At 36.9% G+C, this 21,118-nt stretch overlaps 1 protein-coding gene across 1 annotated transcript in view; it reads left to right on the plus strand.

Annotated features, from left to right (window-relative positions):
* LOC121868776 overlaps positions 1–21,118 on the plus strand; it is a gene marked incomplete at its 5' end in the record, with an annotated part of 194,826 nt that overhangs the window by 58,456 nt on the left and 115,252 nt on the right. The window contains 4 exon segments of the mRNA XM_042369670.1: positions 2,195–2,324; positions 3,014–3,081; positions 4,630–4,884; positions 13,613–13,837. Of these exon segments, the coding sequence (XP_042225604.1) occupies positions 2,195–2,324; positions 3,014–3,081; positions 4,630–4,884; positions 13,613–13,837 (678 nt within the window).

The raw sequence follows: 21,118 nt of genomic DNA on the forward strand, positions 1-21,118 counted from the left end.
TTATGTAAGGTTATTGTGTATTGTATGATTTGACTTGATACAAGTTAACCAGTGTGAAAAAGTATGATAATTTAGCTCAATAAATCTATCTATTTAAACTAAAAAATCAATAAATTTTCAAAATTACAAGTACTGTATGTACAGTAATTCCAAGATTCTACCTTGAGATTGGGAGATTGAACTCCTTACATTCTGTGAGCTACTATCACCCACACAGGGTGAGTCAGCTGTTAAGTTCACAACCACACACTTTAATGTAATAGATTGCTTTATATGGGTTGGCTTGGCAAATTAACATTTGTTTTGTGCATATCATTTTTCATTATTAAGTTTTTAGTTTTTAGTCACACTATTTTTATTGAGTTATTTGGTAGATACGTGCAAGCAGTGGCGGACTGGCCCACTGGGATACCGGGAAATTTCCCGGTGGGCCCCAAAGTGATTGTCCATCACTTTGGAAATAACGTAAAAAAGAGATATGAGGTTTATGAGATGTTAACTCAATCCGCCCTGATGTGACCGAATGCTTAAAACCTTTACCGGTACTTTTATTTGATTCCCTTGACTATGTTTTGGGATTAAGTGGGCCCTTTTGGACCCTTTTGAGTGGGCCCTTTTACAAGTTTTTCCGGTAGAAATTTTTTACCCAGTCCTCCACTGCATACAAGTAAAATACTGTAAAGAAATGTGGCAACTTGGCTGTCGGTGGCCAGCTGCATGGACTGTGAATGGAGAAATTTATTTTTCTTATACTTTTACATAAATATTTATGGTACTTGATGCAACTACTGAATTTATGTATTTTAAAACCTACCATCATGAAAACAGTATACAGTATGCCTGTATTTATTATAAATACCAAGAGTTAAGAGCTGTATCAAGTGCCATAAATATTTGTAAGTAGGGTACATGTCACCATTTATAACTGAGCACACATGACCCAGTCACACAGCTCTCATGAAGCTTGCCAGACATTTATTAAGTTACCCAGTAAACCCTTGTTATTCACAAGGGATAGGTTCCATGGAATGGTGTGAATTGGCAAAAACACAAATAGCAACTTAAACTACCTTAATGCACTACTGTAAACCTATACCAAACAACCAACCAGCCACGGTAGCACTCATCCCATCTTTTATCTAATAATTCAACTTTCATTGTCAGGGTCATCACTGACTTCTGCCTTTTACATTTCACTCCACTAGCATCACTAACGCTGATACTAGGCAGTCTTTTAGGGGCCATTTTACACAAAAGAAACTAAAGTTTTGAGAGTACAATATGAGATGCTGCATGGGGTGACTCGTTGTGCTGTGGGAAAAGGCTCGCAAGCTAGTCATCATATGCTTACCGCCAATCGCTGAAATCGTGAATTGCAAACCTGCGAATGGCAAGGGTCTACTCTACATCCCTGAAAGGTATTATAGTTAGCCACTAAACAAGCAGGAATAGAATAATAGTGGTAGCGATACACAACCATTTGCATTTAGTTGTGTTACAAGCTTATCTCAATTTTTTCTCAGGGGGAGGGGGGGGGGTGAGACCCAATCATACTTAGGGCTTAATTGTACAAGTGAACCACCTCTCAAGCACGGTAAAATGATCATCTACTGTACTGTGATAAAATCTGTGCTGCACACAGCTGTTTTCTACATTAGATTTGTTGCTGCCCATAGATATTTCTGTTTCTAATTTAAAGTGACTTTATTAACAACATTGTGAAACATTACTAAAAAAAAACAATTGAAATATCTTGTTGCACCTTTCCCCAAACATCGTTTGTGATTTCCATTAACTCCTATCTAAGTCTGCAGTGGGAATTTGGTATTTTGGGCTAGAAACTTTAATTGAATTACCACGATGTAATAAAGTAATCAATTATGCATAATATTAAGTAATGCAGATAATACATGACTCATGTCAATTTCGAAAATTATAAGCAGAAATAAAGTTTAGTGTACCCACATTTAAATATTTCCTTGGCCACTTCCAGTAGCCCATGTTCCTTTCTACAGGTTGCCCTTCCCAATTATGGTGATATGATTCTTTTTTTTTTTTTTTTATGATTGTAGTATCTAGTATTACATCTTCTCCTTCATTTAAATTATTAATTATCATCTTCATTGACCTATCATCAAATGTGTATATCACAAATTGTTCTTGTTCTATTCACTGGCATAATCCTGATGGTTAGACAGCTGTGAACTTCCTGACCATTGGGCTGGGGACTGGTGGACTGCCAGCAAAGTTTATACCATCAGTGGTAACAACTTTGGAGACAATATCTGCACAACATCCTCTGGTAACAAGTTCCTCATGAAAGAGTAAGTATTATCATGAAGGTATTTTTATAATCTTTATTTTTAAAGTACCCGGTAGTGACATTATAAATAGCAAGACTTGAGATTACCGTCATCAGTATTCCTATTGTTCTAGTAAATCAAGAGCTTTTGGGCTAAATAACATTTAGTGAGGTAATAGTTAAGCAGATTTTAATCATGTACAGTAAACCCTCCCAATATTGGACTAATTTGTGCAAGCCCTGTCCATCATTGGGAGGTTTCTGTGAATGGGAGTTTTTTCTTCCCATTCCTGACCATCAAAATGCACTTCTTATATGGTACCTTAATTACATGAGCTGTATACATGCACTTCTTTCCTTACGTGAGCTTGGCATTAAAATGGCAGTGTAACACAGAACACAGAGATATTGAGGATAATATGCTCATAGATCTCAGTGACAGTGTTTAAAGGAAGATGCCTAACAACAACACACTGAGTGTAGATTAAATGCACTAGTATTTCCTTGAAACAGATGTTTTAAAACAATTTAATATTGGTATATTCTCTAAATAAAATATTCAATATAAACCTATTATATTAATGTGTGTGCGTGCATGCGTGAGAGAGAGAGAGAGAGTACTGGGGTGTATAGGAATCTGTTACGATTTATGAACTGATTAAAAACTATCTAAGTGTATTACAAAATTTTAAAGGTGGTTTGTATTTTCAGGAACAATGGCTGTTACAGCTGCTTTATCATGACTGAGAAGCATCACAATGTAATTAATTACCAGAGATGTAAGTTATTTGTATTACAGTATTATTGATAAGAAAAATACGTTTGTGTTATGTGTCCCATTATTTCACTATTGAATAAAAGTTTCTCCCATTTTCTTCTCATTCCTGTCCATTGGGTATTTTCGAAGTTCCAGATTTTATCTTTATGTACAGTAGTTGGATTTGTCTCCAGTCTTTACCGTCCTCTTTGTATCAGCATCTTTGTTCCTCTATTCATCAGTTCGTGTTCTGTAGCACAACCACTTCTCTTCAGTTGTTTAACTCCTGATATAATGTCTCTTACTAAAGTTTCAGATGTGACCTCCTTATATTTTTAACCCCAGGCTTTGATCCCGTCATATAACGAATGCTTACAGAGGGCTTTGGTTCCTGTCATGTGACGGATTAGTATTTCGCTGTACTGTTTGCATCACCACACACACCTGGGTGGATTATGTTGCAAAGTAGGCATTTATCTTTTGCCCACTAATGCATGCAAATGTCTCAGCCTCCCCTCTCTGTACAATATAGCATTTCAGCTTTTGTGGTGTAGAGATCTCGCTTGACTTCACGTGCCTCGCCACATGTTTCTATCCCCCGAGCACAAGTGTAGTAGGGGTACGGACCATTGCAGATTCATGATCAATTACTGGAGACAGTAATAATTATTGTAAATAGTATAAATAGTAATGACTTAGTAAAACCAGTATTGTGTACCTCACATGCCTACACATCAGTGTTTTGTATATTGTACTGCCAACCTTACCAAACTGCCTCACAGACACACACACACACATATATACAGCTCCTCCCTGACTTATGACCTAATATATATATATATATATATATATATATATATATATATATATATATATATATATATATATATATATATATATATATATATATATATATATATATATATATATATATATATATATATATATATATATATATATATATATATAAAGACACACACACACACACACACACACACATATATATACAGGTACTCCCCGACTTATGACCTACTCGACTTACGACCACCCGCACTTATGACCTGCCTCAGTCGTACCAAAATTTTGTCAAATTACATATTTTTGAGTCCCAACTTCAGTACACAGACAAAATTTTTGTTTGTAATTCACTTTAAAATGACTGGCAAGCTTAAAAGTGAGAGTTTTGTGGTGCTAAGAAGAAAAAGAGACACCCATTTTAGATTTTCTGTGTATTATTTAAGCAGTTTAGACTTACGACCACATTTCAACTTAGGACCTGGATTTGGGTCCCTAACCCCTTCGTAAGTTGGGGAGGAGCTGTATTATCAAATCAGCAACAATGCTCCTCTTAGTTTTAAGAAACTAACCTAACCTACTTAACTTAAGTTTAAATTTTCCAGATCCTGTTTAATATACTGTATAGTGTTTCACATTTTGACCTTCAAAGAGTTCTGATAACTGAATTGTGTGTACATTACTGTACATTTGTGATAGTAATTAAATAGAAAAATTAGTAAGATCGTTTAGGTATCCTTATTTATATGATTGGTTATTGATACTTTTTTTACAGCTCCGTGTTCAAGATATTTGGATTTGAAAGCAGTCTGCTCCATGGTAGAAAACAATGATCATCATGCTGTAATGATACGCAAGAATGCTGTAGCCGCTTGCCCATTCACTAGATCCCGGTCTTTCATCTATCAGTTGGAACATGGGAGATGCAGTGAAAGAAAATCCATGCTCTTATCTGAGAAAAATGATACAGAACTTTTATTCTTATATAATCCTTGCCCAGATCAGACTAACCCAAATATTTTTCCATACCGTAAGTACAATACATGGATTTAAAAAAAAATTATAATTTGATTTTACAGAAGATTTTATAAGTATTATGGCTTACAAAGTGTGATGATACAGGTGTTTCATGTGCAGTAATTTATATATATATATACACAGGGGGCCCCCCCAAGTTCGCGGATTTTTATTTTGCGGTCCTCTATTATTTGCGGATGTCTCTACACCGCAGGTTAGACACCCTAGAGCAGCACGATGAATGCTAAGCTTCCCTCTCGGCAGGTACAGACTCCCCAGATGCGCCTGCTGGGGTCGGTAGGACGTGGTGCTTGGGGCAGGAAGAGGAGCTGGTGTCTGCTTAGAGAAGCATTGCTGCTCTAGGGTGTCTAACCTGCGGTGTAGAGACAGTAGCTGTAGAGCCGATGAGAGCTGCCTCTGCATGGTTAAGCCAGTCTTCCATGTTGCTTGAAAACTGGGAGAGCGATCGGTTTCTCCTCCATCCTGTGTGAGTGCGAATCTCCGGGGGTCACCATTTGTGGGGTTATGAGATATTGGTTTACACTCAGGATGGGATGGGGAAAGGAAACTCACAATGTGCTCTCTGTATACGTGTTGTATTGGATGTACAATGCAGCTTGGTGCTGGGAAGGCAGCATGGTTACAAGCGTTGAGTAGAGAGCTGGTTGGTGAGGGTGCTCAGAGGAGGACACACAGCTTGTGGGTCGGCATGGTCACCGGCCGGAGCGAGGGCCACCAGGCAGGAGTGGAGGAGGAGGTGTTACTTGAAGACTGGCTGTAGGTAGAAAGAGGTAGGTCACCACGAGGTAGGCGTGGCTTAATAGGTGACCTCAGTTGTGTAAGGCGGCGCTGGTTGCTAACCTAGACACGAGGGCAGGCTGGTGAAATTCGTGAGGTCGGCTACTCGCGACAAAAGCGTTTGTAGGGGAGGAATCCACTACAGCCCAACGCCTTACCAATCACTGAGAGTGTTTTGCCTTTTTCAGAACGTTTAATTACATCAACTTTCACTACCATTGTAAATGTTTTCTTTTTCTTGGATTCACTAATATCATTTGCATCAGGTTTGCATTTGGGAGCCATAATGAGGGCCGAGGATATAAGAAAAAGAGAGTTAATAAGCAAATAACAACAGTTTGCTCTAGATCCCACACGTTATAGCAGTGAGGATAAAGCCTACTGATATCTTTCTCCCTGAAGGTGTGTAACTGGGTGTGATGCATCAGTCCCGATGCGCCGCTCCGCCTCCCCTCTATGCCTTGCAAAGTAGTTCTCGTACGTAACTGCTACAACTCGTTGTACTTATGTCGGATTTTTAATATAATTGACCTTATGGGACCTCGTTCGTATCTGCGGGTGGGCCTGCGTAAGTCTGACGTTCATAAGTCGGGGTCCCCTGTTTGTGTGTATATATATATATATATATATATATATATATATATATATATATATATATATATATATATATATATATATATATATACACACACACACAGTATAGTCTCGTTTTACGCGGTCAATTAAACCTATGGAGGTACGCGTTTAACGCGAAACGCATAAACGAAATCACAGAACATATGGGATTAATTGAAATAGAGACTGGGCCGACCGCCAGACTACCCTTTTTCCGACACAATACGTACATTGTAGTAAAAATAACATCTTAATTTTATAATGATATGCACACACAATTAATATTTAAGAGAAATATCAATAATATTAGGTTTTTAACACTTACGTTAGTAGAAGAGATGGCTGGGCACACGAGGATGGGGGGTTGGTTCCAAGGCAGAGGGCAAATTATTGGCCCTCACCTGTATCACTTGTATCACCTGTATCAATATCCACCACAGAGGCTAGCAGGGCCTCCTTGTCAAACCCCTCAAAGTCCATATCATCACTATCACTGATTTGGGCTGGCTGTGGTAGGTGGCGGGTGAAGAACTTGGTAATGTTTTGTTGACTGGACAAGCAAGGTTAAATAGACCAATCACAGCTCGCGGCGGAGGGGATGCGTGGCCCATTGACAGTCTGAAACATCATCTGACGTCAGCGGTGACGTAAGAGCGACCTAGCGCGCAGCTTGTCCGCATCACCTCCCGCGTAAATTCAAGAATGTACCGCGTAACTAATACTGTACTTGGCGCGTCTGGACAGGTGCCGCGTAAATGACCAACCGCGTATAAAAGAATCCACGTAAACTGAGACTATACTGTCCCGGCAACCTCGGGACCTGACCGGTGCCGGACCATGGAAATTCACCCTTTTCCTGGACAGATAGTGACTTGCGCTTAAGTTAGCACCACTTTCACTGCTTCGTGGTCTCTTTGAAGACATATTGAAGGGTTACCGTATATCTCAGCCTATAAGGCGTCGGGGTGCATAAGACGGCCCCCCCCAAATTTCCATTTAAAAAGTAGCTTTTGAGCTCTATTCAATGTATAAGACCAGTACCCCAAATGTGACACTTACCCACTGACTCAGTAGTCCTTTACCAACTTTCCTTGATTTTTTAAAATAAGGCCAATTCACTTCAAGTAATGTCATCAAATGTTACCCGCTGGTGTAGTGTAAACACTAGTGACGTCACTGAAGCATCTGCTATTTACCGGTAACTGGAACTAATGTCTGTGTCTAGTAAAATTTGTCCATTTACTTGAAATATATATATATATATATATATATATATATATATATATATATATATATATATATATATATATATATATATATATATATATATATATATATATATATATATATATATATATATATATATATATATATACACACACACACACACAGTATAGTCTCGTTTTACGCGGTCAATTAAACCTATGGAGGTACGCGTTTAACGCGAAACGCATAAACGAAATCACAGAACATATGGGATTAATTGAAATAGAGACTGGGCCGACCGCCAGACTACCCTTTTTCCGACACAATACGTACATTGTAGTAAAAATAACATCTTAATTTTATAATGATATGCACACACAATTAACGCGGTCAATTGAACCCACAGGGTACCGCGTTAAGTGAAAACCGCGTTAAGTGAACAACAGAACATATGGGATTAATTCCAATAGAGACTGGCCCGACCCCCAAACTCCACTTTTTGACGACACACAACTATGTTGTAGTAAAAATTTCATCTTAACTTTATGATGGTATGCACACACAATTAATAATTAAGAGAAATATCAATAATATTAGGTTTTTTAACACTTGCATTAGTAGAAAAGATGGCTGGGCACACGGGGATGGGGGGTTGGTTCCGAGGCAGAGGGCAGATTATTGGCCCTCACCTGTATCACTTGTATCAATTGTATCACTATCCACCACAGAGGCTTGCAGGGCCTCTTTGTCAAACCCCTCAAAGGCCATATAAGTCCATATCCTCACTATAATTATCACTATCACTGACTTGGGCCGGCTGTGGTGGGTGGCGGGTGAAGAACTCGGTAATGTTTTGATGACTGGGCGACCTTGTGCGCATCGTGCCCGTGCCGCTTCCCGCGTATATGATGAAAAATTCCACGTTAAGTGAAAGTTCAGCTCTGGCGAGGCACCGCGTATATGATAAAACGCGTTAAGTGAAACCGCGTTAGGCGGGGTAATACTGTATATATATATATATTTATATATATATATATATATATATATATATATATATATATATATATATATATATATATATATATATATATATATATATATATATATATATATATATATATATATACATACATATTTATATATATATACAACAAAATATATGTTAAATGAATTATTTATGGTGCATTAGGATACTGGTCACTTCAGACACAAAGACGGGTTATAAATAGCCTTCTTTATCTCCCCTCCATCTCACCCTGAGCGAGAGGGAAGGGTCATGGTAAATAACATTTGTTTGCTTATTTTCCATTTACTTGAAATAGATTTACCGAATTATTTGTTTATTTATTTAAGTCATTGACTGAATATTCTATGTAAAAAATAAATTTTAAATTAATTATTTATAGGAGATAAATATTATGATCAGTAAATATATGGTATTACTGGCCACTTCAGACACAAAGACGGGATAAAAATAGCCCATCTCCCCCTCTTCTTACAGCTGCCAATGGGAAGCGTCTTGGTAATTAAATTTGATGTTTATTTTCATTGTCTAATTTATCATGTATCAAAGTAATATTACTAAAAATTGTGTAGGTAGTAGGCAGCTACCAAACAGGTAGATACTACCGCCTGGGAAGATATTGGAAGCATAATGTGTTGTCTAATGGTAGACCCTGCTGCCATATGGCATCACGAAAATTGTGACCAAGTCCCAGGTTCAGCGCTGACCTGACTTTCTGCCTCATTTACACACAATTGCAGTTTCAATTGTTCCTCTAACTTTGACAACACAACATACATACAGTATATTATTTCTCACTTATGATCTTTTTTTTTACTTTTTGTATTTATTTATGGTTAGTTACTTAAAATAAGGCCAATTCACTTCAAGTAATGGCATCAAATGTTACCAGCTGGTGTAGTGTAAACACTAGTGACGTCACTTAAGCGTCTGTATTTAACTGTCAGTCGTTTCAAGAATTAATGCAGTCATTTACTGAATATTCCTTGTAAAAAAATAAATTTTAAATTAATTATTTATAGGAGATAAGTATTATTATCAGTAAATATACCGATATGCATTACTGACCACCTCCACGGCTAAAAATAGCCCAATCTCGCGGTCACTTTCCCTTTCTTGTCTCCTCACTGGCAAATGGGGGGGGCTTGGGGAGGTTTATAATACATTTTTATTATTTTAATATACCGGTAATCTTAATTTGAATCCAGCTTGCCAAACGTAAGTTTCAGTATAAAATAATTAGTGGGAAGACCTTGTGAGTGGCTTACGATGTTTCCATCACCACTCTTGACACACTAAACCACAATATTTAAGAGGTAAGAATTTTATACTTGGTGGTTTAGACGACCCCCTAACTTTGGGCAGATTTTTTTAATGTTCAAATTCCGTCTTATAAGTCTAGATATACGGTAAATATCTTACAGTAGCTTCTCAAATTTCGCAAGTTTTTAATTCAGCGTTTTTTATTTGGACACAAAAAAAAAACACTACATAATTTAAAATTTTGACGAAGGAAACTCGAATTTCGACGGGTTTCAACGGCCCGCCAACGTTCAGACGACGTGCGCAATCGTGTAAACAGCGTCATTTCTCTTATGTACAAAAGATTCATTATTGTTTATTACTGAATGTCTTTTTTATTGAATTAATGTTTATATGTGCAAAATGAGCAATACAATTCATTAATATTACGTAGAATATTAAAACACACGAGGAAATGAGAGAGCATTGTTTTCGTTGATTACAAAACCAGTGACTGAGTGGCTCTACATATAAAACAAGAAAGTATGACCCTGGTTGTAGCTGTAGCAAAATTAATGTAAAAAATTAATATGGTTGTTTTAAGTAATGTTATTTATTGTTAATAAATAGAACAATAAAAGTAACAAACCATTAATGTTAAAGAAAAAAGTGAGACTGCGCGTATGTAAGTGAGCACATGTGAAAAACATATCGTCATTACTCTACATAAGAATATGAAAGGAACACTTATTTACTGTTCATATATGATTTAATTAATGTTTCTGATTTTTTTTTTTAGTGAATTAATGTTTATGTGCGCAAAATGAACAATACAATTCATTAATAATTCATGGAATATTAATACACACGAGACGAGACGAGACGAGACGAGACGGGACGGCTGCCGGCATTGTTTTCATTAATGTTTACAAAACCAGTGACTGATTGGTTCTACATATAAAACAAGAAAATAAGACCCTGGTTGTAGCTGTAGTAAAATTAATGTAAGAATTAATATGGTTGTTTGAAGTAATGTTATTTAATGTTAATAAATGGAACAATATAAGTAGCTAACCATTAATTTTAAAGAAAAAAAGTGATTATGCTCGTATGTAAGTGAGCACAGATGAAAATATATAGTCATTACTCTACATAAGAATATGAAAGCAACACTTATTTACTGTTCATATATATTGAAGGGTTAAATGTTGTACTCTGTACTGTATAGACAAACAGAGAGAGAGAGCGCCAAACTGCCGGATGTAAACAAACCTTAATTTCCCGCTTTTTTTTTTTTTAAGGGGATTAGCTGCCTATCTACCTATTGGGCAAACTAAAATCATTCCAGACCACGGGAGTTTCCGGACCACAGAATGCCAGACTAGAGAGGTACAGGTTGACAATCCCTTATCCGAAATCCTTGGGGCTAGAGGCATTTCGGATTTCGGAACATTTCGGTTTTCAGAATGGTTATTTTTTTTTTTTTTTTTTTTTTTTAGCCCACCCGGGCATAGATCACTGACCCACATCAGGGCCTGGGGGGCAAAAATATAATAAAAATTATTATAATAATAATAATAATAATAATTCATAGGTCTAGATCGTGTTTCTCACTTTTGATCCTTTTTTCATTCTTGTATTTCTTTATTATTATTATTATTATTATTATTATTATTATTTTATTACAGTGAACCCTCGCTTTACTCGGTCAACTGAACCCACGGCGGCCCGCGTAAAGCGAGAAACGCGGAAAGTGAACAACATAACATATGGGATTAATTGAAATAGAGACCGGGCCGACCCCCAAACTCCACTTTTTCCCGACACAATACCTGTGTTCTAGTAAAAATAACATCTTAATTTTATGATGGTACGCACACACCATTAATATTTAAGAGAAATACATTCGCCAAGTTAATGTCCATTCAAATAATGGACTCAACTCCTGCCCCCCTCCTCTTCTCACACTCGCTGGCTCCTCCCTCTCTGAGAAATGTTTGGGGGAAAACACTAGATTTTAAGGTATAGTAATAAATAACACCTCAAACTAAAGTTAGGATAATATAATTGACATTGCTGGATTCCTTGCAAGACCAGGAATATTTTGAATATACATGTCATATATTTTGCACAAAAGATAACATATATGCTCTGAGTAAACAAAATACTTACATTAGATCTAAAATTTGTATGTCTAATGCAAAATCTATGATGTTTATATTCAAAATGATCATCAAATTGTAAGAATTCCAGCAATGTAAATTATATTCTGGCCGGGTAATTTGTATGAATTTTATGAGCTAAAACACATATCTTCAATATCTTCAATCAAAATACCCCACCTCCAGCTCCCCCCTGATCGCTGGGTCGGTCCCTCCCTCCCTCCCTACCCTACCCCACCCCCCACCCCCCACCTTCCCTCCCTACCAGAGAAGTGTTTGGGTTAAAACGGTATATTTACATTTTTTTGTAATAAATAATACCTCAGACTAAAGTTAGGATAATATAATTGACATTGCTGGATTCCTTGCAAAACCAGGAATATTTTGAATATACACGTCATATATTTTGCGCAAAAGATAACATATTTGCTCCGAGTAAACAAAATACTTGCATTAGATCTAAAATTTGTATGTCTAATGCAAAATCTATGATGTTTATATTCAAAATGACCATCAAATTGTAAGAATTCCAGCAATGTAAATTATATTCTGGCCGGGGAATTTGTGTGAATTTTATGAACTAAATAAAAAAAATTATAGTTCACCCGTGTATATAAGTAGATGCACTGCGTAAAGTGGGAATTCCGTTTCTGGCAGGGTACCGCGTAAATGTAGAAACGCGTAAAAAACCCACGTTTACAGTACTCCTGTATTATTGTTATTTTTATTAATTTTATTATTATATTTTATTATTATTATTATTATTATTATTATTATTATTATTATTAATGTTATATTATTTTATTTTGGTGTATTTTTATTAAAATTTTTATTTACTATGAATGATTATTATTATTATAATTATTATTACTATTACATTTTCGCCCCCCCAGGCCCTGATGTGGGTCAGTGATCTATGCCGGTGGGCTAAAAAAAAAAAAAAAAAAAAAACTTTAAAAAACTTTCGGTTTTCAGAGCTTTTCGTTTTTTTTTCGTATAAAGGGTTGTCACCTGTATATATATATATATATATATATATATATATATATATATATATATATATATATATATATATAGAGACTACGTGGACTTACGACCGTCGGGACTTACGACCGCCTCAGATATAGATAAAAAAAAAAAATTTTTAAATGACACACGCATTTTCTATACCGAAACGTTTCCAGTTAATGTAGTCTCCATGTATAATTAGAAAATTATGGGGGCCCCATGTGCATTCAGCTGACTACATTAAAGGTTAAGTGCTCAGTCACACTGTATCCATTCCTTATTATTTATTACTTTCACTGTACTGTATCCATTCATCATTATTCATTACTTTTACTGTACTGTATTTCATTGTAGATTTTTTATTAAAAAAAAAAAATTATCTATATGGACTTACGACCTGGATTTGAGCCCTAACCCCGTCGTAAGTGGAGGTCTAGGAATATATATATATATATATATATATATATATATATATATATATATATATATATATATATATATATATATATATATATATATATATATATATATATATATATATATATATATATATATATATTTGTGTGTGTGTGTGTGTCTGTCTGTCTGTCTGTCTGTCTGTCTGTCTGTCTATATATATATTGATTTGTATTCTATGAATTAATGTTGATAGACACTTTGTTACAATTACTGTACTTATGTTACAGCTAAAAGTGTTGGTTGTGTGGCTCAATGGAGTGAAGGATCCACTAATTTCTTCATGGGGAGGCTTGAAGGGTTACTAAACACAAGAGAGAAGTACATCTGTTACACATACAAGGAAGAGAATAATGAAGATTATATCTATCGTATGAGACAGACAGCATCTGAAATATGTGGAGCTTTGGAGGGAAATTCTGGTACAACATACAAAGTGTACGGTGAATCTCAAGGTATGGTAGACCTGTGATTTTTTAGAAATAAGTGTATAATTATGTAATAGAACAATAATGACGATTAGCATCAATAACCTAGCAGGAATTATAAGAAAACTTTGTTTGTCAAGTGTTGTTTATTAAGAATTTGTGAAAATGTTGGTATGGTGTGAAATATCAAAACTACATAATATGCTTAAGTGATGATTGATATAAGTGATATCCCCATTAGTCAGAACAATTAGTGCACAGCTCTTCCAGGGATGAGAGATTTCTGGATAATGAGATGAATCTTTCAAACTCAGAAAAAATCCTACATCTCGGAATTTTTCTGGGTAAACTGGAAAAAGTTTCTGTGAGTCTAAGCTGTGCTTCTTGCATGGACAGACACTATCATACATCCCTGGAATGTTTCTCGGTGCTGGGAAAGTTTGCCGAGAGTCTAAACTATGTATCTCATCTCCCACGGACAAACACTCTCCCGTTACAGTTATTCCGCGGGAACGAGCAAAAATATTTGCTGCCTAGCAATAACACGCCAGGCCAACTTACAGGCAATTAAAACATCTAATAATTACTTGATAAGTAATATTAGGACACGTCGCTACCTGGCATTTAATTGCAATTCTCAAAACCCCATTAACTTTTATGCACAACATCTTCTCTACTATGTTGGAGATGAATTGGGTACCAGAATGATCCTGAATAAATTCTGTACAAGACTGCTCCATTAAAAGATCTTAAGCAAAATATTTTGACATGTTGTAATGATGGGGATTCGATTTTTTTATGAAAACACATAAGAAATGTTGATACAGAAGTCTATAAAACAGTTCTAATTAAGTAAGAATTTTTTTTTTTTACCAAAATAATCTGAATAATTTATGTAATAGTTTCCTTAAATACATTAAAAAAAAAATCTATATGATACGGATGTGCGAGGCATGAATGGAGCTGTGTGTCACGTAAGACAGGGATTTTCCATCCTGCATTGGGGAAAGTTTTCCCCAAGTCTAAAAGACACATCATGCACAGAGCTGTATTTATTTATTTATGCAAACACCTCTGGACATGTACAATGTATTATAAATAAACAAAATAATGTGTTCTGTATGTGTAGGTTTTACTGTATCATATGTCTGAGATGTCTCCATAGGTGTGAGCATATTAACGGAATTAATCTTGATTTTGCGAACTGATTCAGTAAATTGGGTGGAAAATTAAAAAAAAAAGCCTTCTGCTAAATTGAGAGTTCATTGTATCAGATTCCGTTAAATCGAGAGTATACTGTAGTAATATGTGTACTACTGTATACAAAATGCATTGTCGTCCATCGATAATATCTTGAGAGTAACTGACTTAGAACATATAACACGGTTGCAGTATCCACAATATCAGCCTGTCATCGATATTATCGATGCAGTGAAATACAGTATTAACCTTTCTAGGTTTGAAAATAAATGACCTACATTGTACTGATGTTGGAATGTACTGGGTGATATAAAAGAGCTGATAGCCCATGTGCTATGGTTGTTGCATACAGTACTGTACAGGTAATTACGAAAAGTAATTGTATTCAGGAAAATTCATGTCCACTGCCATTTAAGAACATATTCCTCACGAATACTCAAGAAAGGGTGTACTGTACAACAATTCACAACCAAGAAAATTTTCTGGCTTATTTAAAGCGTTGCTACGAACTCTAGAGTGAGAAGACCATTAAATACGTCTTTGAAATTTTATTTATTTGAGAAACGTTAAATAATTTAATATGTGTCCTTGAATATGTTTTTGAATTAATAAATATCAATCAAAGACAATCTATCAGTTGAGTAAAGTTCCTCCTGCATGGGCAGCCTGCAGCAAGTACTGTATATACAGTGGGGTATGCTATAACGAACGTAATTGGTTCCAGAACCTCGTTCGTTATAGCATTCGTTCGTTATAGGATTAATCCGTTCCAGGCCCCCAAATACAACCACCTAACACTGAAAAAATTCTGTGAAAAATGTAAAAAATACAGTACTTTATCTTACCTTAGTGTTATTCAGCATGCAGGTACCCCTAAACACTGGCACATCACTATCACTTCCACTGGGAGTCTTGGCTTTAAGGTCCTCAAACAATTGTCTGGCCTTCTCACAAATTATAGCTTCACTAATGTTACCACCTGCCATTTCTTTCTCCTTTATCCACACTAAGAGTAAATTTTCCATCTCTTCAATCACATTACACTTTGCTTTGCTAAGTCTAAAGATTCCCTTTGCCACTTGCACAGTTTTTAACTCTTCTTTATTCTTCAAAATCGTACATATAGTCGATTTAGCCATCCCATATTCATCACTAAGTTTCGCAATGCTTCTTCCATTCTCACGTTTCTTTATAATTTCTTTCTTAGTTTCAAGGGTTATTAGCTTTCTCACTCGCTTTGGATGACTCATTGTTACAATTGTATACTTGTATAACAAAATAGTTATACAAATGACGCGAATTTCCACATCAAAAGACGAAATTTCAACAATAACAGTGGTGCACTGGCTACACAATGAGACAAAGATGGCGCCTGACGCTCTTGTTGTGGGTCGCGGTACAACAATATTCATGCGCCAGGCGAAATAGTCCCGTATTCATCCGCGTTCGTTGTAGGAGTTACGTTCGTTATAGCATTCTCAATTTTATAGGTAAAACCGTTCGTTATAGGAATATTCGTAGTAGGATCCGTTCGTTATAGCATACCCCACTGTACATGATTCATAAGTTCTTTTGCTACATTAGTCACCTTGAGCCTAAACAGCTGCTATCTAGGAAACAGTTGATCAGACACAAGGTGACTTATAATTTATTAAAAATTGTTTTTAAAGGATGGAATACTGTGAGTCTCTTAGGTCATTGCTGTATCCAGCCATAATTTATAAAGTTTGAGCCATCCATTGCTGTATAGGACTGTTCAGTCAGTCAAAACAATAAATGTGTTGGGATTGAGTAGGGATGGGTAATATGGAGTATGGAGGATAGGGAGTGGCAGGTTGGGAAGAGGGGAAGGCATGACATGGGGAGGTTTAGAGTCATACTTGGTCGGAACTGTGGTTGACTCTGAAACAACCCTATTCACCAGGCATTACCCATAATAAATAATTAAGTGGACTTCTTTGTGATGCGCTAGCCCAGTCACGCATCATTATGTGAATCATGTCATATCATATCATGGGGTACCATTATTTGCATTGGTGATGTGAATCATGTCATTGAATGTTAAAAAATTTGCCCCCAAAAAACTTTTCCTCTGTGTCCAATTTTGTTTGGAGGTATGTAAAAGGAAAGAGGATGTGGGAAAAAGGGATGAGGGAAGGGAGGGTGAGTGGTTAAGGAGGGAGAGAGGGGGGCAGATAGAAGTGGAAGAGGGAGGGAGATCAAGATAGTGAGGGAGGGAGTCAGTCGTATGACAAATGCAATCCCATTCAGCAATGAGCTTAATATCAATGGATACAATGTAATGCTTGTAATATAAACACAAGACATTACTAAATTATTCACATCAAATTATTATTATTATTTGTTTTAGAATACTGTGCAGTACTGTACAGGTATATGTAAATATAAAACCTAAATTACTGGTCATTTTGTAATTAATTTAAGTTCTGTTCAGGACAGTCTTACCGGACATTTTGTTCCAAACACGAACCATAGGTGTATACTGTACTTATTCCTGTGGCAGACTGTATGTAGTAGATGCGATTCATGGCACTCGGAGTTCTATTGCTTCATTAGTTACCCTGAGCTGTAATAACTACAGACCAAAAAGTAGTTATTCAGACAAAAGTTGAGTTATAATTTACTGAAGAGTGTTTTTTTAAATAATAGAATTAGTGTTGAAGTGAGAAAAAGTTGTGTCTTAAGGAATGTTTGGGGCTGCTGTCCCGTACCCTGCTCTCACACATTGGCCTTACCCTCCAACACACATGTCATATTTTACATGGTTTTCAATAGCTTTTTTGGATTAATATAGCCTGAATTTACATAACAGGAAACTCATTTGGAGCATATTTCTGGTGTTAACCAGGGATTACCTGTGCAAACAAAACTTCAATTTAACTCGCTAAAAATGCATGGCAGCAAATATGCAGAGGGAAAAGATGGAGAGAATCCCTGTTAAATACATGAGATGCTCTACATATTGGCAGTACTGTACAAGCAGCATGTCAGATCAACCTGGAATCCCACAAATGGGTAAAACAATTTGAATCCAAAGGTCAAGTCAATAATAAGGAGGTTTAGGAATCGATAGTGTAAGAATTACATGTTACACAATCTTACAGATGCAAACAAGACTGGCATACATGCTGGTAACAAAGGTGTTTTAAATTCCAAATTTAGTGGTCATAATTTCCAAATTTTGTAAGGGCAAACGTCCATAACCTGAATGCCTGTATTTGTAAGAAAATATTCAAATATTATCAGACATATTAAAACATGTGGTTGTAATTTATGAATTAAAGTTTCCCTCAAAATAGAAAAAAACAAAAACAATCTTGATTAACATTTAAATAAGAAAAATCATGCTTATGGAAACAAATGTAGTCTTTCTCATACAATAAGAGTACAGTACAGTAGAAGTCCAAAAATCCGGACTGCTTGGGGATTGGGTCAGTCCGGATTTTCAGATTTTCCGGATTCTCAGACAGTACTTTTAAAATTCAAATTTAAGGAGGAATAAAGAAGAGATTAACAGGTACATTTTGATAGTTTATTCATTAGCAAATATAGCTTGCTTCATTTATCAAAACGAGCAGTTTTAAAAAAAAAAGCTGTGAATTCTAGAATTTTATTCTTTGCCATTTTTATATCATAAATTGTAGACTTTCCAATGTCGTATGTTTCCATTAGAACAGTATTGCTCACACCACGTTCTAGTTTCTTAATTATTTCAAGTTTGTCACTCAATTTCAACGTGTTCTTCTTTCTCTTCACACAACGAAGTTTATCTACTTTAGGAGCCATTATTATGGGCTTGTACAGTACTCTGTAAATGGAAAGAGTAGGACTCAAAATTACATATGTTGTCACAGTTTGATTGCTCATTTTAAAGTGGTGACCACATGGTCGTTTTTACGTGAGATTATGGAGGAAGGACAGTACACCGATGACCAGGTGTTTAACATTGACGAATCTGGTCTTTTTTGGAAAAAGCTACCTTCCAGGACCTTCGTTGTGAAGAATGCCAGCAAGATTCGGGGCCGGAAGTTGCAGAAGGAGCGCATCACCGTCCTGTTTACCACTAATGCCTCCGGTACCTGTAAGCTCAAGTTATCGGTGATCCACACAGCACGCAAGCCGCACGCCTACAAAACCATGCACATGACCAAGCTAAATGTCCACTGGCTGACCGCACGTAGGGCGTGGATGTTCTCTACACTGTCCCTCTCCTGGTTTGATGACTGTTTCGTTCCCGATGTGAAGAAATTCTGTTAGCAACAGAATATGCCATTCAAGATTTTGTTGCTGCTGGACAACGCACCAGGACACTCGCCCCTACTGTTAGATCGTCACCCCAACGTAAAAGTGGTCTTCCTTCCTCCCAACACTACGTCTATATTACAGCCCATGGACCAAGAGTTAATCTGTAATGTAAAAGCTGCATTCTCTACTGAAAAATTCAAGCTCCTGAACTACTACACCAACACCAGGGAAGAGTTGCGTAACCTGAGTGACACCAACACCGATAGCAAGAGCGAAGATGACGAGGATCAACAGATGGCAGAGCAAGAAGTACTTTTAAAACAATTCTGAAGAATATTTAACGTCAAGAAAGCTGTGGACTTCTTGGTGGAGTCATGGGATCAGCTGTCTGTACCAACTGTTCGTCACATATGGAGACATGTGTTGCAAGGCATTCCGGCCGCTAGGCAGAGTCAATCTGTGACTGGTGAGGTTCAGACTGTTGCAGTAGTAGTGAACCTTGCCAGAGAAGCTGTGCAGAGTGTTACAGCTGCAGGCTTCTCCGAGACCACCAACGACGACATCCTGGAGGTGATAAGGGATCCTGATGTGACTACCGACGAGATGGTAGATGATGATGACGTCAGTGAAGAGGCAGGTGGTGCGTCATCCCAAGAAGAGCGCCGCTTATCCCATAGTAATGTTAGGGGTGCCATCGAGTGTATCGAGAAAGCCAAGCTCCTCCTTTCCGACGACCCTGATGCAAACAGGTATGAAGTCTTCACTACCCAGCTGTTGCAGACTATGGAGCCCTACATCAAGGTTTATCACGACAACATAAACACCAGCCGTCAGCAAAGCATAACAGAGTTCTTCGCCCGCAACCCACCACAGCCAGCCCAAGCCAGTGATAGTGACAGAGGTAGAGACAGTGATGATGACTTTGAGAGATCTGTCAGGGAGGCCCTGACAAGTGTGGATAACAGTGATGGTGACTCACCTGAGGGCCAGTAGCCTGCCCTCTGCCTCGGAACCAGCCTCCATTCCCGTACGCCGACCCATCTCTTCTACTAACATAAGTGTTAACCCCAACCTTGTTTTTTTCTAACCTAACCTCCAGTTTATTGACTGTTCCCTTCTATATTATGTGTGGGTGAATACCATCATAAAGTTAAGATGTTATTTTTAGTAAACCGTACGTATTATGTCGGGAGAAAGTGGAGTTTGGGGGTCGGCCCGGTCTCTATTTCAATTAATCCCATATGTTATGTTGTTCACTTTACGCGGGCGCCGTGGGTTGAATTAACCGCGTAAAGTGAGGGTTCACTGCATATACAGTGGGGTATGCTATAACGAACGGATCCTACTACGAATATTCCTATAACGAACGGTTTTACCTATAAAATTGAGAATGCTATAACGAACGCAACTCCTACAACGAACGCGGATGAATATGGGACTATTTCGCCTGGTGCATGAATATTGTTGTACCGCGACCCACAACAAGAGCGTCAGGCGCCATCTTTGTCTCATTGTGTAGCCAGCGCACCACTGTTATTGTTGAAATTTCGTCTTTTGATGTGGAAATAGAGTTATTTGTATAAATATTTTGTTATACAAGTGTACAATTGTGACAATGAATCGTTCAAAGCGAGTGAGAAAGCTCATAACTCTTGAAACTAAGAAAGAAATCATAAAGAAACGTGAGGATGGAACAAGCATTGCGAAACTTAGTGAAGAGTATGGGATGGCTAAATCGACTATATGTACGATTTTAAAGAATAAAGAGGAGTTGAAAACAGTGCAAGTGGCTAAGGGAATCTCTAGACTTAGCAAAGCAAGGTGTAATGTTATTGAGGAGAT

The sequence above is a fragment of the Homarus americanus genome, unplaced genomic scaffold (genome assembly GCF_018991925.1).
Source record: "Homarus americanus isolate GMGI-L3 unplaced genomic scaffold, GMGI_Hamer_2.0 scaffold30535, whole genome shotgun sequence".
NCBI classification, from domain to species: Eukaryota; Metazoa; Arthropoda; class Malacostraca; order Decapoda; family Nephropidae; genus Homarus; species Homarus americanus.